The following is a 27,073-nucleotide window of genomic DNA, read 5'->3' as shown; positions in this document are numbered from 1 at the left end:
AAATAACCACTCCTGAGGAGAGATGGTGTTTCCAAGCTGAAGAAAGTTGGGCTTCATTTGTATAATTATCTACTACTGAAAAATCATAGGATTTGGGGGGGGGGGGGGGTCCTTTCCCATCTGTGCTGCATCCCAAGCATCCGTTTTTAACTGTGTACATTTCCCAGTCTGCAGCAGATTTTTATAGGAGGTGCAGAAAGTTACTTGAGACACAGGAGTTAACTTGCCTATTTTCCAGCTTTCCTGCTGCCTCCCTACTCTCACTTACTCTTGCAGCTTTCTCAGAAATTGGTCTTTTGTTTTAAAGCTGTAATTACTTGGTCTCAGCCCAAAGGTGATTTAGAGTGGGCTGTTAGGGGATTTTTAGGGGTTTTTTTTTAATTCATGAAGACTTTAGTCTGTCTTATGACTAAGAGTAACAACATTTCTTAACACAGTTCAGAAATGGCTGCTCCTTAAACCTTTGTGTGTTGCTTGATTCTTGTTAAGTTTGACTAAAGTACTTTTAAAAGCTATTTAAATGACAGAAATGGCCTGGTGCATGCATAGTACATGTCTTTCATGGTTTATTTATGCCAGGACAGCATTTTGCAGAACTCCATTGTGCTATAGCTAGCTTTTTCCTTGAGTGATAGGTGGTAATTCAAACAAGTAGCAGCTGTGGAAAAATACAGGGCTTTGACTGTCGGGGTTTTGCATCTGATACTGAGGGTTTCTGATGGCCCCTCAGTTTATGAAGTTGTGCCAAATTAATATTGTTGCCTGGAAAAGTGATCTAATCAGGCAGGTTAATCAAGTAGAAAGGTACAAATTCACAAACCCACAATCATTTGTTTTTATTATTTTTAAGAAATAAGGAAATTAAATGCAGTGTTCATTACTTAAGGTTGCAAATTTTAAATTCAAAAATGCTGTGACATTCTGCAGCTGTGGTTTTCAGAGCAATGCAAACGTGATTCCAAGAGACAGACGGAATATTTTGAAACGTAGTTATGTTATTAGATAATGTGACATACAGTATATGCAATTTAGGATGAATATGAAACACTTCAAAATGGCTTGGAAACCCTAATCATTTATGATCCTTGACTTGTAACATTGGGTTTTGTTTTCCAGCTTGCAGCTTTGCCCATTGCATCCATTTAGGGCTCGAACGTGGTCTTTGCTGTGTGCTTCTTGCGGTCCCAAGTGTTACAGTGGAGGGAGCTTTTTCTCCCATCTTTTCACACATGCCTTCCGTAAGACCAGGACAGAATAGCCCCGGGGGGGATTCTCGTGGCCCATCTCTTGCAGAGGCTTTGCTCGGCAGTGGACAGGCTGTGCCATCTCCCGTGGGAGGCTGAGCTGGGTGCAATGGTCACCGCCCGCTTTCCTGGGTTGACAGCACTTGCCCAGGAATTAAGCACACGAGCAATTTCAACACACCTTCGGTAGAAATTAGGCAGCTCATCGTCACAAGCTCCGATAACGACAGCGGGGCTGCTGGGACGTGTCTGGTCTGTGCCCACCTCAGGCCTGGAGACACGGCACAAGCGGTGGCTGGCGGCAGGGCCCTTCCCAGGGGAGAGCGGGGAGGCGGCTGCTCCGGGGCTGGCCGGTGGGCAGACCCTCGCACCCCAAAGCCCTCTCGGGGCTCCCCGAAGCTCCTCGGAGCAGGCGCCCTGCGTGCAGGGTAGGAGCATCCCTTCCAGCCGTCCCGTTTCGAATCCAGGCCCCTGCTTGGGGAACAAGCGCCCCAGTTTCGGCGACGCTTCCCCGGGACCGCGGGCGGCTGCGTTTAGCGAACAGCCCTTGGGGCGGCCCCGCAGCCTGCCCCGCCGAGGGCCGCCGGCCTTCCACAGCCCGCTCCTGCCGTCCGGCCGAGGGAGCCGGCACCTTCCGGGAGGGGCTCTCTGGGCCGGGCGTCGCGGGCCGCGATGGCGGAGAAGAGCCGCGGCTGGAGAGCGAGCGAGCGAGGCGCTGGGGGCGGCCGGACGCGGGGCAGGGGCGGCCGCCAGATCTAAGTGCAGCTCTTTCTCTTTGCAGACACCGAAGCTGCCTCAGGTGAAGGAGCCTCCCAAGGCAGTAAGTACTCCTGGCGCGGGGGGGCGTGAGGGGGCACCGGGCCTGGCCTGCGCGGGCACTGCGGGTGCCTGGCCCCGGGCGGGCTCGCTGACCGCGGCATCCCTCGCCCCGCCCGGGGGCTGTGGCGGGGCGGGCGGTGGCGGGAGGGGGCGGCGGGGCCCTTCCCCGCGGGCCGGGGCTGCGGCGCGGCCGGCAGAGGGCGGCCGGCGCCGCGGAGATGGCGGCGGGGGTGGGCGGGAGCGGCCGCCTCAGGGCGCGGCCTCCCCGGGGAGAGGGGCCGCGGCGGAGCCCGCGACAGGCGGTTGTCGGCGCCCTCCCGCCCTGAGGGGAGCGCGGTGCCCGCGGCTGGTCGGGCTCGGCCGCGGCGCCTCGGGGAGCCGGGCGGTGTGCGGGGACGGAGGGCGGCCGGAGCTCTGCTGCCTCAGCCGCCCCAGGGCGGGTGCTGGAGCTGCCAGCCCATCTAATGTGGGCGGTCAAGCTTGCAGGATTTTCGAACTTCACACCTAGAATTTGGGGCGGGGGGGTGTCCCCGCCCCGAGGGAGGACGCTGATAAAGTGGAGCAGGTTCAGCAGAGGCCCCCGGGCTGCCGAGGTGAGGAGGGGCTGAGGCAGCAGAACCTGCACAGCAGGGGAAGAGGTGGCAGCAGGGGACCTGGTGGCAGCCTGACAGGCCCTGTGAGGGGGGAAGATGGCAGCTCACAGTGGAGGATAATGAGAGGTAATGGACATCAAGTGGGGAAGAGAGGCTGAGGCTGCCTTGAAGGAAAAGCTTTTCCCCATGCTGTGGCACAGGTTGTCCAGAGGGGTTGTGTCTTCTGCATCCTTGGAGGTTTACAAGACCAGCCTGGATAATGCCACGGGTAACCAGGTCTGAGCTCAGAGCAGACCCTGCTTTGAGCCAGAGGTGAGACCAGAGACCTCCTGAGGTCTTTGCCAGCCTGGGTTTTGCTCTGATCATGTTAGGCAAGAGCCACGGTTTCCATTGGAAAGGTAAGGTACCAACTTCTGGTGGTTACAGAGGGCAGCTTGGGAGCACCACTTACCCTGGGTGGGTATGAAAATGTTAGATAGTTAGTAAAGAAAAATAATAATTAAAAAGTACAACCATGCCACTTTTTTTGAACTGCTGTGTCTTGAGGCCAGTTCTGTGATAGGTGAAGAGTTGGGGTTAGTGTGGGGGGATTCTTGGCTTTCTGTCTGCAGAAGGAAGCAGGACTGACTTCAGTGCAGGTGGGGTTTGAAGATCCTCAGCCCTGAGCCGAAGCATCTCAGTAGCAACCAGCCATCACACAGTGTGTACCCACCCCGGTGCCCAGTGGAGGGGAGATGGGCTCTGCAAGGGGGGGCCTTTTCTCTTTCCGTCGATTCAGTGACATGTGGTGTCCAGCTCTGTGCAGGGAACAGAGACTCCTTCCCAGGCCCCTGTCACTTCCTTTGCTGTCTCTTTTTCAGTAGATGTTCTGCTGCCCATCAGTGTTTTACCTGTCCTGAGTCTTTCCAGGCTCTTCTGGCCGCCTTGCTCTGAATTTTGACACTGGGCCCTACTGTGTTCTGGGCTAGGCTGTGCGCATCCTGGGCTTGTTATGCAGGAAGTAGCCATAGTATCCTGTTTGCCAGAGCTTGGGAACCACCTTGTGCAAAGAGGTGTTTTTCTCTGTAAGTCAGTTTTTCCCCTTCTTGTTGCGGGGTTTTTTTTGGCTGAGAAAGACAGGGCCCAGTGAGGTATGGAGAGTAAGAGGGGAAAAACCACGAGGGTTCATGCCTCTGCTGTGTGGGCAAACTCCATGTCGTTCCAACCATAGAAGGATTTCTGTGGGCATAACTGCCTCTTCTGTGGCGGTTAGATCTTGGGGAGCGGGGGAGAGTGGAAAGTCACAGACAGAAGTTCTTGGGAAAGAGAGTGACAAGCAGCTGCTCTCTGCACTAGGCTTCAGAGGAGCTGCCGTGGTAGCAGTGGAGATGGAGCAGGGAGCAGTAGGAGAGGCAGGGACTGCTTCCATCTTCATGCCGGGCTGTGCGAATCTGGCCCCCTTTCCCCGTGCAGGAATTACTGAACCCCCTTTTTACTTGGCATGCTCGTTGCTATCCCCAGATAGTCTCATCTAGCTGAAAGAGCTGGAGGCAAGGCCAAGCCACCAGAGCAGGGAAATAGTGAGTGGTGGGCTAGGGGATGGGGAAGGGAGATCCACCGCAGCCATCTGCCCCAGTGGAAGAACAGGCTGTGCGTGTCACCTGCCTTAGAGAGTGAACGTGAAAGTGTTCGGCCAATGCTGCTGTTCCTAAGTGCAGGTGGTTGTAATTTCCTGACAAAGTCATCTTCCTCTTCCCCTCCTTGCTGCTGCAGTGAAAAAGTTCAGCTGTCTTCTTTCCTCCCTGTGCCTTCCCCTCTGGGGCTGGGTTAAATCCCTGGCCTACCCTAGTTGCCTCTGCAGGGCTCTTCTCTTTTTTCCACTCAATAGCCCTCTTGTTGCTTTGTCAGTCTGTTTGCTCCTCATATATTTTAGGAATTTTTTATGTATCTTTCCTTTCCTGCTATTTTTGTTTTGCCTGCTGCTCCACTGCTGTTCCTCTGCGACCCAGTTTGGCTGTTTACACCCTCTCTATTACAGACGTCTGTGTTGTTCAAATCTTCCTCTGCTATTTCTATCTCATTGGGAACCTCTAGATTCACGGTCTCTGCAGGCACGGTTTGCTGCCTTCTTCCAGAATTTCTCAGTATTTAAGGGGTACAGCAAGATCTTGTTTTCTCTGATGTGCTTCTGTCTGGGGCATAGACTGCATCCATCCCAAACTGGTGTGGATGAGGAGCTCCCTTGTCCAGCAGTGGGTCTTTGGCATTAGTTCAGATAACTAGAACTGTAGGTTTTTAAAAGCTGTTCAAGTTTTCTCCATGGTGACTTTCTGGAGGCAGCTGTTACTCACAGCAACAGTAGGCACCTGAAAGCTTGGTGAAGGCAACCTTGTGTGCCAAGTGAGGAGACACCTCGGCTGCTGCCTCTGCAGAGCACAGCATGGGCACCTGGGCTTGGTCCCAGAGCAGCTGAGCTTTGGTGGCAGTCAGCTGTGCTGTGCTCCCCAGACTTACCCTGAGAGCAGTGAGTCCTCTTTGTTCTTGGGAGGCAAAGTCTGCATCTTGCCGTACGGGGTCTGAGAGTGAGTTGTGCTTGGCCTGTCGGGAGGATGAGTTACTGACGTGGTGGGTGAAGCTGTGTTGTGACATGCCCCTGCCTTCAGGTCAGCAGAACCGGTGGTAGTGGTAAGAAGGGGCTGATGCAGGATGGGCTGGCCTGGCCCTTTTTGCCTGGGCAGAGGGAGCCATGGGGCAAGCTGGGACACAGCTGAGGCCAGTTGTTTATTTGCTGCCTGCTTAAAGAGGAGAGACAGTGGTGTTTAGACTTTCCAGCTGGGAAGGCACTTTGAAGACTCTCTTGAGGAAAAACTGTTGCACTTGGTTGGTTGTTCTCAGCCCTTGGGGTTTTTAGTCTATAGATTGTTTCTCTGGGACTCCCTTTTTTGTTTTGTCCCCGTTCTTGTAGGGATGCAGATCTGTGGTATTGAGGAGAGGATGTGCTCATGGGGACATAGTTGCATGGCTTTGAGAGCTACTTTCCTAGCCTTGGCTCAGGGTCCAAGACCAGAATTCCCACATGTAGAGAGAAGAAAACAATGCAACCCACAGTGCTAATGTGTTAATAAAAAGGCTTGTCTAGCTGCTACCAACTTTGACTGACAGGGAGGAGGAGGGGAGGAGAAAAGTTTTGAAAAACACTTTCTATCTGGTATTTTTTCCTAGACAGGCGTGGCCAGTTTGACATCACATCTAGGTCTCTGACTGTTCCTGTACAAGAGTCTGGCAATCTTTTCTGAGGTGCTCGTATGCCTCTGTGGTTTGCTGCAGACTTTTGGAAGTCCTCAGGAAGAAGGTGTTTGAGCTAGATCTGTGCCATCCTTCTTCATGGAAATTCCAGTCATGTTTTGGGGAGTTACAAACTTTGTAAAAACAGTCTCCCTCCTGCTGCTCACATACCACGGGAAATTCTTGGCGACCTGACAGATAGCTAAATAAAACCACTGGCAAGTAGGGGTCCAACAAGCCCTGCACCAGCAGGGACAGTGTGCCAGAGACAGGGCTGCGGGAAGCATCACCTCTGACCTGAACAGGTATTTGCACTGTGCTGGGTCCCGAAGCAGGTTGTGTTCAGTGCACATGTCACAGTTTAAGAGCTAGGCTGGCACCAGTGTTGGATCAGCGGTGCCTATACCTGGGAGCTGCAGTTGGGTTAGGGAGTAAACCCAGGATGGTCTCCACGCTGACAGCTTGGTTTTGGGCTCATCACCAGGAGGTAGAGGGGAGTATGAGCCTCCACCAGCACTGCTGTGGTCTCCAGAGAATGGTAGTCTTGGCTGTTTCCAGATCTGTAACTCCGCTACAGATTATGGATTGTAATATTGAGGCTATTGGATATTGGTATTATTTTTACTCTTTTCTGTAGGAAAGACAAACTTGAGTATAAGAACATCTCCGAAATAACCATAACTGGCTTGCAGAGCTCAGTTAGACTGTGAGTTTTATGGTTGCCCATGAAACCTTAATTCATCTGGGAGTGCATAAGCACCTAAGCTTTTCTCTACGTGCTCATTACTGCTTTTTCTAATAGTATCTCTGCCTCTTTGGAACAGCCTAGGACAGAGTTAAGGTCGCTCTGGCAACTGTTAATATGGTATTTGCCTGATTTCAACTTACCAATGGCCTTTTAATACCTGTTTTCAAAATACCAAATGTTAACAACTTCAGCAAATAGTGCTACTAGTCCATAGTACTTCTAAGCCTTTTGCCTGGATAAGCCTGGGATCACTTTACAGAGGGGTTTGGTATTCTGCGGGCAGGACCGAGGGAAAGTCACTTGCCAGGGGCAACCAGCGGGTGAGTGGCAAAGGAAGAGAGCACAAGTCTCTGGGCTTGCAGCCCACTCCCTGTCTGCTGGGCACAGGCTGTTGGATTGCATTTCTGTGCCCTGTGAAAAAAAGCAGAACAACAAATGCACAGAGAAATGGGAGGGGAAGAATTGCTAAAAACTGAAGGTTTCTTAAAGTATATCAGGTGTCTTAACTTTCCGTACGTCGGGTTAGCTGTTAGAGACTTTGGAAGTGTCCCTTTTCTGAGGGGAGAAGTCCTGAGCCTGGTGGAGCAATGCTGATTAATATTGTGGGGAGGAGTCTTAGCATTCCTGGAATATTTTAACAACATACTGTTAAAAGTGGGAAGAACCAGAAAGAGGTGATTTTGGGAGCCTTGATTTCATCTCCAGTGTGTCATTCAGGGGAGCTGGCTGTTCTCTTGACCTGGTAACAAGTTTTTTGAGGACCATGACAAGCAAGTTGTAGTTTAAAAGCAGGCAGTGCTCACAGGCAGTACTAGCCGTGAGTGTGAAGTTTGCTCTGTTAGACGGTCAGCATGCCGCCAGCCGGTTACTCTGTGGTGTGCAGGAAAACACCATGAAAAAGCAGTTACAGTAGGACAGCCCAGTTCAAATGCCCCACTTGCCTTCATTCCTAAGGGTGTTGCTGTTTGTTACTATGGCAATTCAGTGACATTTGCTGGAGGTTGGAAGACCACTAATGGCTCTTTTCTAGTAGATCCTGTTCTTTGTCTCCATCTCCTGCTTTTGCGTGTATGTAATTCTATTTAAGAGACAAAAGCTGGATTTTGTGCTGTTTCTCCAAAGCAGATCCCCGTGCTCATGCTGCCAGCAGGTTACTCGTACGCAGCTCTTCAGTGGACTCCACCATTTGGGAGACGCCTGAGCAGACAGATCCTGTCTGTGAGCCCAGATCATCCTTTGCCTGGCAGCACCTGATGGCTTCCTTCACTCATGCCTTAAATTCTAGTGGAAACAGGAGTGACTTTCCTAGTGCATTGCTGCTTGCTGTGGCCAGCCCCATAGGTTGAAAGCTAGGCCAGATCCACAACGTCCCAAGATTGATCCCAAGTAAAACAACCTGTTTTTTCTTTGTGTCTGTTGTGTTGGAGCCCTTTTTTCCTGTTTTCAGATAATTTTTGAATATCAATATTACCATCCCACAGGTGACAATATTTACCAGGTATTTCAGACCATGCTGTTGAGTTACCAGGTTGGAGGAGGGGCAAAAAGTGGTCTTTGGATATTGTGTGACAGTGTTATGTCACCTCCACACACCACGATGAGCAGCTCTTCCCAGACTGTTATGGTACAGTTTTGCTGGGGTGGGTGGGAAGTTCTGGCACTACCAAGTGTCCTGCCTGAATCTCTCCCGGAAGGCGGCCGGTATCTCTCCGTGTTGCCCTTTGAACGGGACAGAGAAGTGACTGTATTTACTGGAAAAGAATGGCTTTACCAGAGCCCTTAATGGTTGTGTGACTGGACATTGCGGAGGAAGCTATACAGGAACGGGCAGCGCCAAGGACAAGCGGCAGCCCCTGCGTGCCTGAGGCAAGGCTGGGGACAGCAGCAGTACGGATGGGAGAGGAGCTGCATCCAAGCCGTGGCCATCGGGGCTGGTGGGAGGCGCTGGCTGACCTGAGATAGTGTCGTACCCTCAGCCAGGCTGGAGCCCACCTGCGCAGCAGCACCCTGTGGAGCAGGAGCCAGTGGCAGCTGGTGGAGCACGGCCGCAGCAGGAGCAGCCACAGAGCCGAGCTGCGGAGCAGTAACTCCTGTGCCCAACACAGCAACGGCCTGTAGCCTCCCTCCTGTCTCCCACAGAGAAGGGGGAGGCTCAACTGTGCTTTCCCGAGGGAGGAAGAGCGTTCCCCTATGGTCAGGTAAAGGTGGCATGTGCTGGGGTCAGCAACGGATCTTACTGAAGGAGCTGCCTGAGTCACGGAGCCTGCTGTGAGGAGTGTTGGAAAGCCTGTGCAAGAGACAAGCTCCCAGCCTGCTGCGAGGTGCCGAGTTACTGGCATTGATCAGGCTGTATGTGAGCGCAGTGAGTGTCTGTTCGTTAGGAGTGGCTGCTGATTGCTTCTGAAACTAGAGTTCATGACTCCGAGCTAGCACTTGAATGCATTTTTCCTTCTAGTTATCCCAAGAGAACTCCTTCCCCTTGCACAAAGGCAGGGCAAAAATTACTAGATGAAGTTGGTGATTGTCGCTGATGAAACTTCGGGCTGGCATTGATAGCTGTGAGCTTGCAAGAATTTTAGAAGTAGATGGGCTCCAGAAAGTTTCATTGCTTCATAGATAGAACATCCTCAAGGTTGTTTTTCTAATGTGTTGTTCAGAAATTTGCTGTGCAGACAGTTACTCAACCTCTCAGTTGTGAGGCCTTTCCCAGTGCTTTCCCTGCTTGCCCCGGGTGGGACTTTCTGCCAGCAGACACTCTTTAACTGCTCTTCACTGCAATTAAACTGAAGTCTTGACTTTCCCTCTGTGGCTCCCAGACTCGATCACCCTTCCCAGTTTATGGCAAGTTTTTAATGTGTTCTGCGTTGCTTTCCCTATTGAAGTGAGTCGGGTTACTGTGTTGGGGGTACAAAGTTTGTGTAATTGGAGGTTTACACAGATACTGGTACTACAGAGGGAAAAACACAGATCAGTCTTCCAGGGAAGACAGGGTGCAGCGGGTGATACAGAGATTTCTTGAGCTCTTTTGGTACGGTCCAGTCTTCAGCATCCTCTCCAGCTGAAAACTGGCCCTCAAGAAGAGGCTGAGAAATGGCCGGACACTGCTCTCCTCTCGAGTGACAAGCTGCTGTAGTGCAGACCAAAGTCATACTGCAAACTGCAATTACAAAATACCAAGAAGGCTCCAAGGCTACCAGTTCTACCAGTGCAATCTGGGGAAGGAAAAGCCAGTCGGCATGTTTTCCTTGTGCTGTGTCACATAAGAGCAAATATCAAGGAAGGTGAGGATGCGCAGTGTCTGCTGCAGTGTCACAGAGTTAAAAATAACTGCTTTTAAGGATAGAGATCCGTGTAATGCAGGCAGTACCAAAATGATCTTCAGAAGAGGCACTCCAGTCCCAGCTGTGTACGTGATGAAGCAGGCAGCACAGCCCAGTATCTCTCAGTTTTTGAGTTACTAGCTGAGCGCCATCGCCATCCCTTGTTCAAAGCTTGACTCCAAGCTTGGGATTTGCCATAGCCTAGAGGGAAGCTTGTGGCTCTGCTACAGCAGAGCTGGCTGCTGGGGACTTGCCAACCTGTTCAGCTCTCTCATGCTGAAGCTCCCACATTGTGGCACAGTTTTTCAGTGGGTGCCTTACGATGTCTGAGTCATTCCTCTTTGCCAGATCTTCAGTCCCTTTTATCAAGTATCTAGATGTAGTGAAGCGTTACGCCTCAGTGCAAGATCTGTTTTAGCTTGTGTTCATATCCCAACTCCTGGTAGCTGTCTGTAATTCTCATCAGATTGGTGATGGGTCAGGAGGCGTGTCTTTTGAAAATTAGATAAAACTGCTGTCATCTGGGAGCTTTATTTTCTCCTTCCCCATTCATATAGTGTCAGACTTGCTTATTGTGTGCTAGATTGTACTTGGATGCTGGGCTAAGATAGGACATTCAGTGGTAGGGGGGACACTGACTTTCATCTGGATCTGTGGATGCTGTAGGCAGCAAACAGAAGGTTTTTCTTTCCAGTTTTTTCTTAGCCTGATGCATTCAAGCCCATCACCTGTACAGGACAGCATCCATGATGAGTCTGTGTCTCCACTGTGTGACATTGTTACAAGGAGAAAAAAGGAAAATTGCAATTTATTTTCTTTTTCCAAAATGGAATACATAGTAAATATTTCACAACCCCATAAATAAAAAATGATTGGCCTGATCTTTTAAGAGCATATTTCCCTTTGGGCTCTGACTAAGCATGAGAAAGTTCAGCCTAAGAAGGAATTTATTTGAAAAAGCAGTGAAAGGTTAGAAGCAAGGATGTGGGCTGGAATATGCCTTGCAAACGTTAGCTGTGGAGGCGTGGTGCTAATGCCTTACATGTGCAAAAACATTTTGAGGGTTGTGAATTTAAACCATGAAATTAATATATTCAAAATTAAGGTTTTCTTGCCCAGACCTTACGCGTACAGGACATGGTGACTTTAATGTTCTGACTAGTGATGGAAGGATACGTAAGTGGTTTGCTGGTGTTAATAGAAGGTTGAGGAGGAACCTTTAGCATCTCCATTTCTTGATTAATTTTAAATATTCAAATTTGCAACCTTAATGTTTCCTTAAAGTAAATTTTAGCTTTTGATTTCCTTTTACTCTTTGGGGAGGTACCAGAGCAAGAAATGGAAAGTTCCACTGTTGTGCTTGGTAAAACTTACTAATGCCTTACACAATTAAATGCCTGCTGTAAATGGTGCGTGTGTGCGTGCACACCCACGTACACATGCGGAGTGAACGGTTAGTCATTTACAGCGTTGTGATTAATTTTGCCAGTGTTCTTATTTACTAATTCTCCTGCTCCTTGGGGAGGACTATGAAAATGGATTTGATTTTTCTAATGTGTTTGCATTTTAAGTAGGTAAAGTCTCTTTAGATTCCCATTTGCCTAACAGGTAGATGAATATGTTCATCTTCAAATTTAAATGACCAATGGGCTGAGACCAAGAATGATAAATTTCAGTGCAGAAGGAGGACATTAAGAAAGTAACAAGGAACTTAGATCTGGGTTGTACAGTGTGAAGAAATTTTGATCTTAAGGCCTGAGATACCTTCCTTCAGTGCTGTAGTTGTTGCCTTTCACAAAAGCATGTTTCTTTGCAGCTCTGGGGCTGGGGTCGTTCATTCTGCCCTGGAGCAAGACTGTTTTGGCAAGGTGCAGTGCTCTCCATTGCACCTTAACAGAGGTTACTGCTGTCTTGCTCTTACGTTCTCCTTCTCTGAGCACCTTGCAGGACTGGAATGGGAGCGAGTTTATCACTGCAATTTCTCAGGTTTTCTGTAACATGAGAGATCCATTTCCCTTTGCCTTTTTCTGCTATTTGCTAGGTCTGACCCAGTGCCTTCACATTACAGCACCAACGTCGTCTTTGAGGCTGGGTGAAACAGGTAGCAGTTCCTGACCTGTTTTTTTAATAGGGTAAATTTGAAGTTGCTCTTCTGACATAACTTTTATACTAAGGGTTCTTTTTGGATGTTCTGACTTTGGGTATCCTACTGGGTCTTGCCTTATAACCGGGTAAGGTGTGCTCAGGAGCATGGTACACCGCAGTCATGTGGGAGGTCTTGATGTTTGTCCTGCAGTTCCATAGCTCTGGAGAGGACCAGTTTCTCTGTGTGTAGTTTTAATCTAAGGTTATAGAAAAGGAGGCTTTCAAGTTGTCCATAAATCTGTGATCTTCACATGATCTTATACAGAAAATTGCTAATATACCCATAAAAATTAAATTTCTGCCCCTTTCCCAGATACTGACTACATAGACCACATTTACAGAAATCTGGATGTTAATACTTTGCAACAAATCTCTGAGAGGGTTCCCAGGCAGCAAAATTGATGGAGAAATATATTTATTCTGTTAACAAAGGATAAGAATTTTAGTAATTCCAGACTGTTCTGATAATCCATCAGTTTGTCCTGAAGATGCCAGGAGAACTTTACTGAAGATAGAAATACATTCCTCCGCTGTTCGTTAAGAAGGAATACACTTTCCATCTTCCAACATGGGTTGAAATTCAGCAGCAGAAAAGGTGTTCAAACAGCAAAGCCATTCAGTTATTGCATATTCTTCTTTCACCCTGAACCTTTGTTCATTGAGCTGCTTGTTAGTATTTCAACACGCTGAACCTGAATAGCACACAAAAAAACCAAACCACTTTAAGTATCTTAAGTATTTAAGTTCTCAGTATTTTCACTTGTAAGGAGGTGCATAACCAGGAAAGGCAGAGCAATACAAGGATTACCTTCTTAAGTCCTCTGCCTTTCGACCTAAGCAAAAAGGTTGGAGTTTTGATTATCTTGGGTGATTGTAAAGAGGAGAGTTCTGCATCCTTCCTAGCTTATTTTAATTTGAATTTGTTCTTTATGAGGTTTTATGGAGCCTGGATCTCTTCTTCAGTGCTGCTCAGTCACTTAACTATCACTTTTCTTTTCCACTTTGGAAACTAGGCAGTGATACTCCATGTGAATTCCCATCTGAAAATCACAGTAAGAACAAAATTTCTAGTCACGAACAAATGAGTAGGAAAAAGTCAAGATGAGGTTTGCTTTTCCTTTATGAAACTCTCAGTGCTACATCATTTAATCTAAACAGTTCTGAAGTAGGTAAGTAGTGTGTTGCCAGCCAAACCATTTTGATTCCAAAAGGAGGTTAAAATCAAATGGCCTCTATTGTGTGTTGTGCATAACTCCACAATGTGGGCTGAATTGATTTTTTCACTTAAGATGGAGATTCAGCATCCTTACTGATAGAAAAGATAAATTGTTCTGCATCAACAAGTTAGGTATGTACAAGTACACCTGGTTTTTAGAAAATTATGCAAGGTTGAGGTTGTTCATTGTCAAATTGCTGGTAGTAGCACCTTAACACACTTTCCAGCATTCTTTATCTTACACATAGTTACAACTTGAATAAAAAAGAATCCAACATTGCCCTGAAGTGACACCAGAATGAAGATGTATGCAGCTAGACCTTCTGGCATTAATTGTGTTGTCTGGTGTGTCTGAATTTCATCATGGAGTCTGAATATCCCGGTTCATAATGCTGATTTTGGGGTATAATTGTGAAACGCCGTAATATTTTTGCTTTAAATTGCTGATATTTGCTGTCTGTTTGCGTTCAACTTTGACACACTTCTAACTGTGGGAGAAGGAAATTCATGGATGTGTAACATCCTGAGAACGTCTGGGAAGTCTTTTCTCTCTCAACATCCAGTGAGTAGTACCCAAAACACCCTTTTCCCAAAATTTTTTAAAAAAAAAAACCTGACAGTATGTGACCATTAGACTGTTATGAACAAGGGGGCTGTCTTTCAAAAGTGAATTCAGGATATTCCCCTCTGTATGGAAGTTCCTGCTAGTCTGGCATCAAGTTTGCAAACCTGGAGGGATTGCACACAGCCCTGGATGGGCTGCATTTCAGTCTCCATCTTGCTGATAGATTCAGCTGACACGTGGTTTGGATAGTGTATCACAGAATTCATAGCATTCACTGGCCACCCACTTGAAAGCAGCTTAAAAAATGCTGTAAGGTGAAGCCAGTCCTGTAGCTACTGAATGCATCTGCAACAGCTCTTCTCAGGAGCTGGGACTAAGCTCTGAAATGCTTCAGCCAGAAACCAAGCACAAGCCTGTGGCTCTGCCCTCTCACCTGTCATTTAGCCCCTCGCCAGCTTGAAGGTGAGCTAACATCTTGCTCTATTTTTTGGCAATTTCAAGGGATTTGGTCCTTCTGTGTGAGGGTTTGGGATTGCCTTTTTCTTGGCTTGGTAGTTTGCAGCCTGAGGACCCCGCTTTGTGAAGCACGGTGCTAGGTTAAGCCAGTGTGTGCCTAGATGTCTCCAGTGTTCCTGACAAAGGCCAAATGTTTGTGGGAAGGAAGTAAATGATCATGAAATGAGTGATCTTGGAATAGTTTGCCCACAGGGAAAGTTTTTTTCCTAACCCCCACTTAGGAGCTGGCTTGTGCCTTTGTGTGTGAGGGTTTCTGTCCTTTCCAAATTTCTGGATTTTATTATTATTTAATCCTTCCTAATGTAACTCTGGATACTTTAATCCTCTTAAGGAGTTGCTGCTGACTTTGGGCTCAGTCCTGCTCCCTTTTCAAGGAATTTTGCCATTAGACACCTTTAAGTTGAGCTCTGATGTAGATTGCAACTGATTTTACTGGCAACTCTCTACTTGGCTGTAAAATACAGTTGTAAAGCTCATAACTTCTGTGCAAGAACACAGTTTGAATGAGGAGTAGATGGAGGTCTACAGGCAGTAAGCTCTGTGTCTGCAAACCTACATTCTGCCTTTCCCCACTGCCAGTCCAGCATCTAGGAGGAAGCCCCTAAAGATGCCAAAGGGTTAGGCCAAAGGAACTGTCTGTGAACCTGCGCGGGGAATATCCTGCTAGCTTAGGAAGCCATAAATATGTTCCTTTCCATCTAGGTGCCCTTCTGACTGCGGAAAGGGAGAAGAAGCCTCTCTCCAGAGCTGTCTTTGTGCTGCCCTGGGTGGAATCCACAGAAACAAGTGAGGGTCCCAGATGTTTTTGCTCCCTGCTGTGCTGTAAGGAAGCAGTAGCTGCACTCTGGGTCTTTTTCTGGGGAGGCTGCTCAGGTAGTCTGTGCTCTGGACACAGCTTGGAAAGGCGTTTCCCAGGCGCGAGCATGCAGCACATATCTCAGACAATGCCAGCCTCTCCTGGTTCTTTGGATCAGGTGGATTTGGCTCATACTGGAAGAGTGTTGGAGTTGCTCATGGTTCCTTTCAGTGCGGCAGACATCCCAGGAAGGGTGATGCTTTTTCCAGACACTGCTACACAGCCATTCACCAGCTCCAGCCCTCTGTGTTTATCACCAGCAGGACGCATAAGGACTCCAGCAGATTTTCAGGAAACAGTTAAGGAATGTGAAACTGAACATCAAAGCATCTCATGGACTGTCCTGCGATCCACTGGCCATGGCTGGAGGGACGATGCTGATATTTTGTTCTCATATAAGCCTCACTCAGAAAGCCTGTTTGGGGGGAGAAACATCACAACCTCAAATAGAGAGATGACAGATAAAGGTATTGCAGCAGGCTTAACTGTAAGAAATCCAGACCCCTTCCAGAGATGCTGCTGGACTTCACAAACTGGGAAACTTGTTTCCCAAGGTGGGCCAGGAACATGGAATTCCTGGAATTTGGTGCTTCCTTTGCTGTTCTCAAACCTTCTGGTGCAGAGGTGCCACCCCAACCATGGAGCAGGACAAGTAGTGGTGTCCAGACTGCCCTCTCTTCTTCCTTAATTTTGCTGCTTTTTTCTTGACTGGGACCTGGAACACTGATGGATTTTGGGAATAATTCAGGAGGTTGTTGCAATCTGTGTACATTCAGCAGCTGTGCCCTTCCACATTTGGAGGCAGTGCCTACTAGACAGCTGTTGCTGCAGTGCTCTGTAAGAGTAGGATGGCTTAGGATTCAGGAGCATCTGCAAAGTGCCTGGTTACCGTGAGAGCTCCTCCATCAAGTCGCTTTTGTGGCTTCATCCATTTGAAAGGTCAGTGTGAATTCTGTGTCAGGTGAGAATTGTTCTTCATCTCGGAGGAGTCCTTAAGAAGCTCCCACAGCCTGCTGTGTGGAGACCCCATCTTTCTGCACCCTTAACGGGATGTGCTGTCAGAGCATTGCAGGGATGTCGTCTGGATGATGTATGTAACTGTTCCAGTCTGGGTTTCTGTGATGCTGGGTAGAGCTCTCTGAGCCCCGTGGAAACTAGTTTGTACAGAGTTTTTGTGGTCTTGGATTCCTGCACTTATGAGGGTGGGTTGAGTGATCTGTATTTCCAGCTTGTGATACAGAAGTCCCAACCTTTCAAAACATTTCTGATGGCTGTTGCTCCCCTCCTGGGTTTGCAGAGCAAAATGCCCTGAGGCCCAGGGCCTAAGGAAAGAAGCCTCTTCCGCCTGCCGCTGTTGGGCATGTGTTCTCTGCCCTCCCTCTTTCCTGCCAAAATGAAAGACGTGCTTTCTTCTCTGCTGAATATTTGAAGCAAAACAACCCCAAAAATCTCAGAATAGGTAATACAACCACTGGAAAGAAAGGTGAGCTGGCTGATCATCCCTAGGGCAGGGTATTTCAGCAGCTACGAGTCATTGCAGAACACAGACCGTGTGACAGGAGCCAGCCAGCAGCAGCCCCTGGAGACAGGAGAGAAGAGCAGCACGTTCCCTGTCTTTTACTGGAGGTGCGCTTGACTTACAAGCACAGTGGTCAAAAAAGCTTTCAGGTCCCCTGGAGTTATTTCTTGGGGTTCTTGAAAAACGGGCCTGTTTGCCATCTCAAAACGTCAGTCCTTTCTGTCTGGGGAAGAGCCTCGTAACAAAGCTGTTGCTTGCCTTTGTTTCTAGTAAGGTGCGGTGCTGTCTTTTGGTGGGTGCATTTCACAAGATGAAATGTGGGCGGACTAAGTACATAAGGCTGTTACTCCCTCGACGTCTTCCTGGAATCACTGCTCCCCTTGGAAAGAGTCATGATCATGAATGAGGAATGATGATACTTGCTGGAATTTGTTTTTTAACTAGACGTCTTTTAAGCATTTTGAAACCCTACGTTTGCAGCAGTGTAATAACAGCGATTGCTCAGCTTGCAGCAGGGATGTGTTCTGTAGGACTTGTTGCCTGAATATCAACAAGGGACAGCACTGGACCTCTGTGCTAGTGGGCTGATTGGTATCCTTCCCTGTATTTTTCCTTCAGTCCTATTAGTGCCTGTTGGTATGTTGCTGCTCTTGGTGGAGCTGCCCTGCATTAATGTCTACCTAGTGACAGGAGGGAGCTTGAATCTGAGCAGACTGGCTTAAGTAGCGTTAGTTTGACTATGTCTGGTGCCATCTCTCCAGAGGTTGAGGGATGAGGGTGTCAGTCTGGGCTTGCAGGAGTACCTGAGCACTTGGAGTCCCTCGTAGCTAGTAGTGTACAGGCTAACGGTGCTCAGTGAGTCTCTTGCTAAGAAAGCTGTTGGTGCTGGGAACAGCGCTGGAAGTGTTTGACGGCTGTCAGCAAAGACAGCTTTATTGGGTGAGAAGGAGGAAGTCCTTGGGTGCAGCCCTGGAAGAGCGGCCGTTGTTCGGAGAGGGTAGAGCTCAGCTACCCATCAGCAGTCTCTGGATACTTCCTGAATTCTCCCTGAACCTCCTCATCTCTGGGACTTGGCACCATTTACTGGGTGTTCTCTCCTTTAGAGTCGAGGAAGAGATCAGTACCAATACCAGCTGGAAGAAATTCTTACTTCTCAGAACAACTTGTTTCACTGTAATGTCTGGAGGTCATTCTTCCTTAGGGAAAACAGTCCCCTAACAGAACAAGCAAAACCCTATTCTCTTGGGGTGTGCTGTTGTACTTTTTATTGTGCTTTCATTTACCCCACACTGCCTAGGGACGGAAGTGGTCATACCTCACATGTGCCACTCACATCTCTGCTGTTGACAGTGAGACCCCAACAATCTTTTCTAAGTGCAGAGAGACTACAACTAGCCATGCCTGTACTGAGTCTGTGAAATGGTGTGCCTCTAGCATTTACTTTTATTCTGTTTTAACACGTCTCCTTACATATCGAGCACTTTTGTTCCAGACTCAGGCCATCATAGTTTTCTTCCTCCAAATGGAGGTATTGAAAGTGTTTGGTATTTGGTGGATAACTCTGAAGAATTGGTCTTCAGTTTGTCTACCACATGGCTCCTTGCACTTCAAAAAGGAGGCTGGTTGCTTGTCTTGGGGACACCCAGCGATGTGGGACTGATTACTGATGACATGTGATGAATTTTCTTTGCTAATATTTGACTGTATTTTATTTTTGCAACAGATAGACAGATATTCACTAGCAATCATTAGGTTCCCCTTGTTGTCAGAAAGGGTCCAGAGTAGATTGAGACCCTTGGCACTGTTGTATGACCCCAGGAGGTTGGGGTAAGGAGGCTGCGTAAGATTATGTAATGAAACCTAGTTCCATGTGACCCACCAGTTGTGTTGTGCTTCTCCTCCTCCTCTTCCTTAAGGAGCGCACTGTCTGAAGCAGTGAATCCTTTTCATCCCGGTACATGTGCCTGGGCTCCGTCTCGCTTGTTCAGCCTAGACTCCTAAAAATCCCTTAGATTTAGCTTAGTGTTGCTGTGCTCTGATTAAGCTTCCAGTATTTTTGGTAGCACAGGGGCACAGTTCCAGTGCCCAGCTGTTTAACACCTTTTATACTTGGCACTTTTCTCTTCTAGATAGCATAGCTTCTACTTTCATTCTGCCAAGCAGAATAAAGGGCAGAAAGTGATTCTTTGCTTAGTGCTGGAACCCCAGGTGCTGATGGCTGCAGTAGTGAACCCAAGTGAGCGATGAGGTTGTACCAGTGTGTAGTAGCTTAAAATAGTTGTTTATTTTAAAAACAAAATGATTGAGAAGTAAAATAAAGGCTTACTTAAAGCGCATACTCTGGTGTGTTGAACACAGTGTGGAAGAGGTAAAACCAAGGCCTTAACTTTGCTAATTGTGTGGATACATGAGTACAAACAGCTGAGCTGCTGGGGCGGAGCTTCCTGAATGGCAGCTCAGCTGTGGAGCCCCGGTAGCTAATGGGTACGCTCCTAGCTTGCTCCGGTTGTGAAGTAAAACACATTAGTTTCAAGATCCTTTGTGGCTACACGAGCTGATGTGTTTTACCTTGTTTGCAGTGGGCTAGTAGTACCCAACCCATCGGCTACTGCGGTTGGCTGACAAGTATAATGCTGCAAGTTGCAGGGGGGTGACTACTTATGGATGGCTGTCTGTACCCCGAGGTGTATGTCAGACGTCAGAAGATGGAGAAACCCCACCCAGCTGACCAGTGACATTTTCCTCTTACAGGGATGTGACAGCTGATCCAAAGACGATCGTTGTTGCCTGTCAGACCAAAACGAATTCATAAGCATCTTGAGCTTTTTTGCATCTGTCTTCCCCACACAGCTGTGGTGAAGGGGGTCTGTTGTTGCTGGGATGAAGGGAGGCTGTCTAGGGTACAAACATAGACAGAACCAGGCTCCATCAGTCCTCCTGTTCATCGAGCACCTTACTGTCCTGCGTGTTTTGGATTGTTGGTTCTCTTTGGTATTGTTTGCTATAACGTGCCCGTTGGGGATCTCGGATGCAGTTAGTAGTCAGTGAGCAGCAGCAGTGAGAACCACATGTGCTGTGAGTGTGTAGGCACACCCAGTCCATGTTGTAGTTGGCATGACAAGACTTTGACCTCCGACAGCTCATAGGTTGGCTCTGTGTTGAGTTCTGCCAGCTTGTCCCTGTCCTGATCAGCACTTGCCTACCATAGCCCTGAACTTCCAAAGGAGGTTTCCGCAGGGCCTGCTGCTCTGCATCTTCGTTGCTGTGAGGTCTTACGGAGGCTGTACTGGAGAGCAGAGCTGCCTGAATAGGAAATAACAAACCAGAATATGCCCCAAGCCACATAGCATGAGGCCTGCAGGGGTCGTGGTGAAGGAGTGGTTGTCTGCGTGCCTTAGAGATTTGACAGAGCATGTGGGATGAATGTACCTGCATGGGGGTGTCTGACTGGGCAGCATTGTCTGGAGTGCTTGCCTTTTACCTCAGAGTTTCTGAAGTGGCCTGTTTTCTTCTTTCTACAGACAATTTTAGGTACACATGTGACATCTGTGGGAAAAAATACAAATATTATAGCTGCTTCCAAGAGCACAGAGACCTACATGCCGTGGATGGTGAGTACTGTTTTGACACTTAGACACCCAAACTAGAATGAGAAGTCTTTGCTGTGTTATTCTGGGAAAAGGCCAAACGTGGTTCTGCAGGACCGTGTGGCCCATGATGTACAGGACATGGCACAGCATGGCTCGCTCTTTGTCAGAGGAGGCCCAGTCCACAGGCGCTGCAGGAGGAAGTTTGTTGTGCTTGATTCTCTTCCGTGCATCAAAGTAATACCCTGTGATGGGACCTGTAGTCCTTGCAGTCTTCCTGTCTGTATGAAGGTTCATGGTTAGGATAGATACCCTAGAGCTGAGTCCCTCAAGGTAAATTGTCAGTCTGGCTACTCGCTGGGCAAGAGTTAGTTGCCTTTTAGTTTCTGACTTCACAGGATTGTTCCCAACATGCTCCTCTGTGAGAAACCCCATTTCAGAGTTGACAAATGTTGTTTCGTTCTTGTTAATCACCATGGTAGTGAACTGATGCAGTTGTCAGTGGTCCTTATAGGCCAGTTTTTCCTCTGTGAATGTAGATGTGGCCTAGGCTGTTGACACTTGGACAGAAGCAGACACTCCAGCAGTGTTTCTTTTTGCTCTATTGGGGGAAATAGAAGCAGCGACTGTCTTGGCTTGCTCCCTGCTTTCTGGGCATCTAAAGTTCCTCAGCACAGAGCCCACAGATACTCAGACCCTCACTTGCATATGCTACAAGACTGTTGGTTTTGCTCTTCGCTTGGCCAGGGAGGGAGCCCTGGCAGAGTTTGAGAGAGGCTGCTTGGAAAGCAGAAGGTTCTGTATGGCTGTAGTGTCTCAGAAAAGCAAGTGGTTTTTCACAATATGTGGTGTCCAGAAAAATTGCTGGTTTTGACTGGAACGTGTGGACATCTGAACATGCTCTAAGAACAGCCAGTGTTCTGTTGCAGTGCACCGCCACAAATTCCCTTCCTCCCATAGGGAGCCAAAATTAAATTGCTGGGACTGAAAGTCACTGTGAGATGGACATGTCTGCTTCTGTCAGAAATGTGTCTTCATAGCTATGGTTCAGAGGGCTCTGCCCAGGGTTACGAGAGGGCTTTGGAAATGGCTTCCACTTGTGTCTTGCAATGACACTGTTTGTCTCAGTTCCTCCAGGGGCCTGGTTGTGTCTTAGCAATCACAAGCTGAGGCAGCTGTGCAGCTGAACTTCACGTGGGGCTGTGTTAGTGTCAGGACAAAGGCCTTGAGAATCTGTGTGTATTAGGGCTGGGCATGCTCAAATAGTTCCTGTGTGGATGCTGCTGGGAAGAGGAGGGACTGGGGCACAAAGCCTGGTTTATTCTGTGGGGCTGAAATATGCTGAAGCAGTGCGTGAAATACAGGAGGAAAACAAGGCCATTTAAGAGGATTTAATTTCTGTTTTGTTTCTTCCCCTCCTTCTTCTATTCTGTGTTAGTTTTTAGTGTGGAAGGGGCCCCAGAAAACCGGGCAGGTAAGCCGAGATCCTTCGTGTGCTTTATTTCACAAACCTTTTCAAGTAGTTCAGGCACAGCAGGTTTGATTCTACACTTGTAAGAGTCAAGGAGTTTTGTCACTGATTGCAGCAGGAGAGGGAGCATCCTCTCTCCCTTCCCATATATCTACAGCCAGTAGGTTGATGCCCAGCCCTAGTAGATACCAGGCTCTTGTTGTACATACAATTGAGCAGGCTTCTGAAAATCAAAGAAGCAGGTGTTTCATGTCTTTGGTGATTTAGTGAATTGTTCAAGGCATAAATTAAATTATTTTATAAAATGGGTTGGGTTCTGATTTGTTGCTAGCTGTGCTGTTAGATGGTAGAAGGTCCTGGTCAGTATTTGTTAGCTGACTTGCTTGCAGACTGCATTACCATGCCCATTTTCAGACAGTATAACATCATTAGATAGGAGATGAACTGGAAGAAAATCAGAAAATACGGATCAGGCTTTGCAATGTGTTTGTTCAGTCTTTCTCTGTATTTTTTAAATGTTATATACCTACAAGGCATGTTACTGGGCTGGAAGCAGGGGTAGTCCTGGGGCACCTGAGGAGGAGGAGGGACAAGTCAGACAGAGGGGTCATTTGGTTTATAATTCCTGTCTTGAAATCTTGTTACAGATTGAAATGTCATTACAGATGCAGGAGCATTCAGTGCCCGTGCAGCTGTAGAAGGAAAACCTGAAGGTGTTGTCAGCTCTTTTCTTGGTTCTGTTCTCTTGCAGACCCCTATGACCAGGCCGTCATAGCAGCAGATGAAGTGAAGGAGGAGGAGCCAGAACCTTTCCAGAAGATTGGCCCAAGTATGAGTTATTATACAATTTCAAATGTGAAAAAGAAAGCACAAGGGTTTCAAATCCGGAGGACCTCTAGGAAAACCAGGAAGCATTGCGTTACGCAGAGGTGTTGGGACCTTAGGGGTGCTGAAAGATATGTTTAGGTTCAAATGAACACCAAACACCAACAGCCCTGGCCCTAACAAATGCAGCTTTGTGATGTTTTCTGCTCAAGAGCTCTGCAAAGGGAATAGGAAAAAGGTTCAGGAGAAAAGCAAGCTGGCAGCAATTATAGATGGTCTTAAGGTGTATTGACAGAGTTGGCAGGTGATTGTGTTCACGCTGCCTTTGTGGTAGTTCGTCAGAGCAGAGTGAAACAAAGAGAGGACCAGAACCAGACTTTGCCAAAACATTTATCTGAATTCTGCATTTTGGAAACAACTGATTAATCCTGGATTTTCCTTTGGCTTGCAGCTTGCTGTCAGTTCTGTACTTCCCAGCACTGGTAGGAGCAGGAGGTGTCAGTGTGGAGTTACACTACTTCATTATTTCAAGTACCCCCAAAGCAGGATTTAGCACAGTTATTGCAGAAAAGCCCCTCTGCCTGCAAGAGAAATCTACAATCCCAATATAAAAGTTCTGCAATTAAAACTTAAACTTGACAACTTGTTTCCCAGTTTGACTGTTCCTGTTGTCCACACATCACGGACTGTCCGTAACCAGAAGACAAAACTGTGTCATCTGTAATATAGACTTTAGAAATGGATTCTCTCCTTTGGTTTGCACGCTTACGTGCTGTAATTTTGGGATAATCTCCCGTAGCTTGTCTAGTTCTGGACCTTTTTATGCATGGTCCATCACTCTGGACACTGGCTTTAACTGTTTCCGTTGTTGGGGAAAAGGTGGTGTGAATTACAGGGCGGATAAGTTCCAAGTGCATGAGGAATATGCTCTAGTTTTTGTCATCTGGCCAGTTTCTGTGTAAAAAAGTCAGGAAGCTGGTGATTGTGTGAGAGGGCACTGCACTCCTTTCTGATCTTTGTATTTGTTTCATCTTCACAGAAACTGGCAATTACACCTGTGAATTCTGTGGCAAGCAGTACAAATACTACACTCCATACCAAGAACATGTGGCACTGCATGCACCTATTAGTGAGTATCCTGCTGGAGATCTATTTCATTACAAACTGTGATTTACAGTGGTTGGTGGTAAACAAAAGGGTTGCAGGAGAGAGTATCATTTCTGTGGATCCTTCCACTGGACCTGTGGAATTGCATCTGGCAGGATGTAGATCACATGCTGACCAGGGGACTGTAAAGCTGAGCTGGAAATCTCTCAGAGGGACACTGTTACTGTAATGACACTGAACTTTTACCAAAGTCCATGCACTTCTACATATATTCCTTGGGGGTTTGATATTTTATTTTATTGTTTAACTGAAGTGATGCACGAAAGTTTTAGACTCCCCTAAATAATAAGTGAATGTACATACTAGGGAAGAAGCATCTTTCTTAGGAGCTTCTGAGAAATTATTAGACAATGAGTTAAAGCTGGTTTTCAAAATCATGTAAATTACCTTGGCAGCTTGCTACTAAATCACAGGCAATAAAATATTTATTTCAGGGAGCTCGGGAAAAGGCAGTTCTCAGCATACTACACGACACTACGATCTGCACTCTGGAGGGACACTACAGTCTGCACTCCCCAGACAAAGGGGAGGTTTTAATGAGCAATTAAGTGTAATTTAGTGCAAAATTTTAGTAAAATATTTGAGAGAAATTTTTGCTACATGCTGGTTTGGGATGCTTTAAAAATCTGCAGAGAAGTTCTTTACACCTGAACTTCATACTTCTTCCATAGCATTGCCCTGTGCTTTATTGCGATTTGAATGCTGTGAGCCAGCATGGTTGCTCTGCCTGCCCAGCTGCCAGCGTTTTGGCTGATGATGAGGATGGGTGAGCTGAGCTCATTAACCTTAGTGGGTTTCCTCAGCTGCTCATCCGCAGCCAGCAGAGGGAGCGCATACTCCTTCCTCACCAAATTCGGCTTTAGTTAGGTTTTTAAGTTATTATAATAAGGCAGCATTGGTTTTAGACATATGTAGAAATAAATTGGGAACATAGTCCACCAGACTGTCACTTAGAAGGTGGGTCAAGGCTTGGTAGCTCTTGACAGCTTCCATGCAGGTTCTCTGAAGCATGGAGATGGATCAAGATAATGGTAGAAGGTGTAGGGCATAAAGTACGTCTACCACCATCATCACAAAGTTAGTCTTACTATTTCCCATCTGCCTGAAGGAACTAACCCAGTGCTTATGATTGCACACATAACAGTTATTCCTAAACATCCCCGCACCCCTAAATTCCACCTTAATTCGGGTCCTCAGAAAAGCCAACGGTGGTGATCAGCAGTAGGTCAATCTCCTGGTATAGATGGGCCCTCAGACACCAAAGCTTTGGTGTCTCTAGTTCACCCCGGCACAGATGGCTAAGGAGCAGTATGCTGTTAGGACTGTGCATTGAGTATCTGCTCAGCAGTAGCAGATTCTTATCTTCCCAGTACTTCCCATTTCAGGGGGATTTATTGCTCTGGATATCTCTCCACCCTCCCAACCCTCTGTAGTAATAGGCTGCAGCTGCTGGTTCTAGTCCAGGCTCTCCAGCATAAAAGAAAAACACAACTGTTCTTCTCTGAGCGGTATTTGCCTGAGGTGGACCCTGCAGGTCTGACTGCAGATGAAATGGTCCACACAGACACTGCCCTTCTCCCTGAGCAGAGTGCAGCTGCAGGGTCCTGGTGCCCACTTTCTGACTACTGGAAGGCAGTTTTGGAGGAGGAGGCACATTTTTTTGAATGCTGGGGTTGAAGCCATTCTTGCACCATGGTTTCTGCAGTAGCCTTTGTGAAAGCAAGAGAAGCTGCCCCTGCTGCAGTCTAGACCAGCAGTCACTAAGATGTGCAGATGGGTTTCCAGTCCTTTCAGAAAATATCTTTAACTTTGAGGACACTTAAGATCAGATCAGGATAATATTTTCATAAGGTTTAACCCCCTCCCTATAAACTTTTCTTTTTCCTTTTTTTTTTTTAACCTTTTTTTTTCTCTCCTAGTTCCCATGACCAGTAAGATTTATGATTTACAGTGACAAATCACTAACCCCGAGGAGCATACAGGAGAGGGCATGATTAGCTCCCAAGCCAGGCTGACCAGTACATCCTCCCACCTTTCTACTGCTCAGACTCTGCTCTTCCTATAACCCAAGGTCCTGTGAGGCCGCTGTAACACATGACTTTTGAACAGCACAACTGGCTTTTCTTGGGCCCTTGCAGTCAGAAGAAGTAAAGCTGAGACTGTGTCTTTACCCTGGTCTTGTTCTTCTGGTTAGAAGGCAAATGCTGAAAAATTAGCTGTAGTGGGAGCGGGTAAGGAAAACACTTCAGCTTTACCAATTCAACTTTCTTGGTCTCTCTGCTTAAGTGCAAGCTTCCCTTCCGGAGCCTGTCTTTCTGGTTTTCTGTGATAATGGATAAAAATTCATTGGAAGTGGGCTAAACCAAGGACTTATATCCTGCAGAGTCAATAGGACCTTGCTGGATAATTTTTGGTCAGTGCTGCTGGATACCTGCTGTCTGGAAAAGAGCTCTGCTGTGGGGTTCCCTGGAATTGTTAATGCCAAATGTCCTTTTGTTAGGTACGAGTAGGGGCTTTTTCATATGCTTAGAACTGGGCTATTACTCTTTTAAAATACATTTATGCTGTTTTTGTCAGCCTATTTACTCTTCTAAGAAGGGTGTCAGAGGCTGTTTCCAAAAAAAGGGGATTGTAGGCACATTCATTGTCCCAGTTTTAGAAATGTCTCTGAGCAGAGGTGCACAGGGGTTCAGAGATTTCTTTCTGTCCTCCTCCAGGCTGTGTCTGCTCTGTAGGATGGAACTGGTTTAACCATATTTGCAGGTGGGTGGGCTATTGTGTTTGCTCTTAGATGATGTGTTTACAGTGTGGAGAAGAGCTAGTGCGTTTGTGATGTGGACTGGCTAGAAAAGCCACCAAGAATGGGTTTTAGCATGGTAAGTCCAGGAGTGTGCACTCACTGCATCCTCTTTTGGTAACTGCATATAAGGCAACACACTCCCTGGTCGTGGAAGTATGTGGTGGGAGCCCTAAAATCTGCACAGCTATCCATGTCTGTTGCTTCCAGGATGAAAATGTAAAGTGATGTCAGGGCCCGGAGTGCACTAATAGGTCTTACTGGCCCTGACCTGTCTCAGACGGGGCCTGCACCCACATTCAAACGCCCTGTTTCAGCTCAGCTCTGGACCGTCAGTCCCTGCCTGAGCTACACTGTAGGATGTTGGTCTCCAGCTCAGTTGTAGACATACCTATGCCTGGCCATGGATCCCCTTGGTCTG

The 27,073-nt window shown here is 47.5% G+C and overlaps 1 protein-coding gene across 7 annotated transcripts in view; it reads left to right on the top strand.

Moving 5' to 3' along the window:
- ZNF618 (zinc finger protein 618) overlaps nucleotides 1–27,073 on the top strand; it is a 160,335-nt gene that overhangs the window by 94,123 nt on the left and 39,139 nt on the right. For 4 of the 7 annotated variants that reach the window (XM_074846613.1, XM_074846611.1, XM_074846610.1 and 1 more), the window contains 5 exons: nucleotides 2,026–2,064; nucleotides 20,327–20,416; nucleotides 21,831–21,866; nucleotides 22,615–22,692; nucleotides 23,728–23,817. In XM_074846613.1, coding sequence (XP_074702714.1) covers nucleotides 2,026–2,064; nucleotides 20,327–20,416; nucleotides 21,831–21,866; nucleotides 22,615–22,692; nucleotides 23,728–23,817 — 333 coding nt within the window. Of the gene's footprint in view, nucleotides 1–2,025; nucleotides 2,065–15,132; nucleotides 15,217–15,674; nucleotides 15,754–20,326; nucleotides 20,417–21,830; nucleotides 21,867–22,614; nucleotides 22,693–23,727; nucleotides 23,818–27,073 lie in introns of those variants that run through there. The other 3 variants (XM_074846609.1, XM_074846607.1, XM_074846612.1) reach the window with 3 other exon arrangements.

Source organism: Strix aluco, chromosome 20 (genome assembly GCF_031877795.1).
Source record: "Strix aluco isolate bStrAlu1 chromosome 20, bStrAlu1.hap1, whole genome shotgun sequence".
NCBI lineage: Eukaryota > Metazoa > Chordata > Aves > Strigiformes > Strigidae > Strix > Strix aluco.
This window is presented reverse-complemented; position numbering and strand designations above follow the sequence as displayed.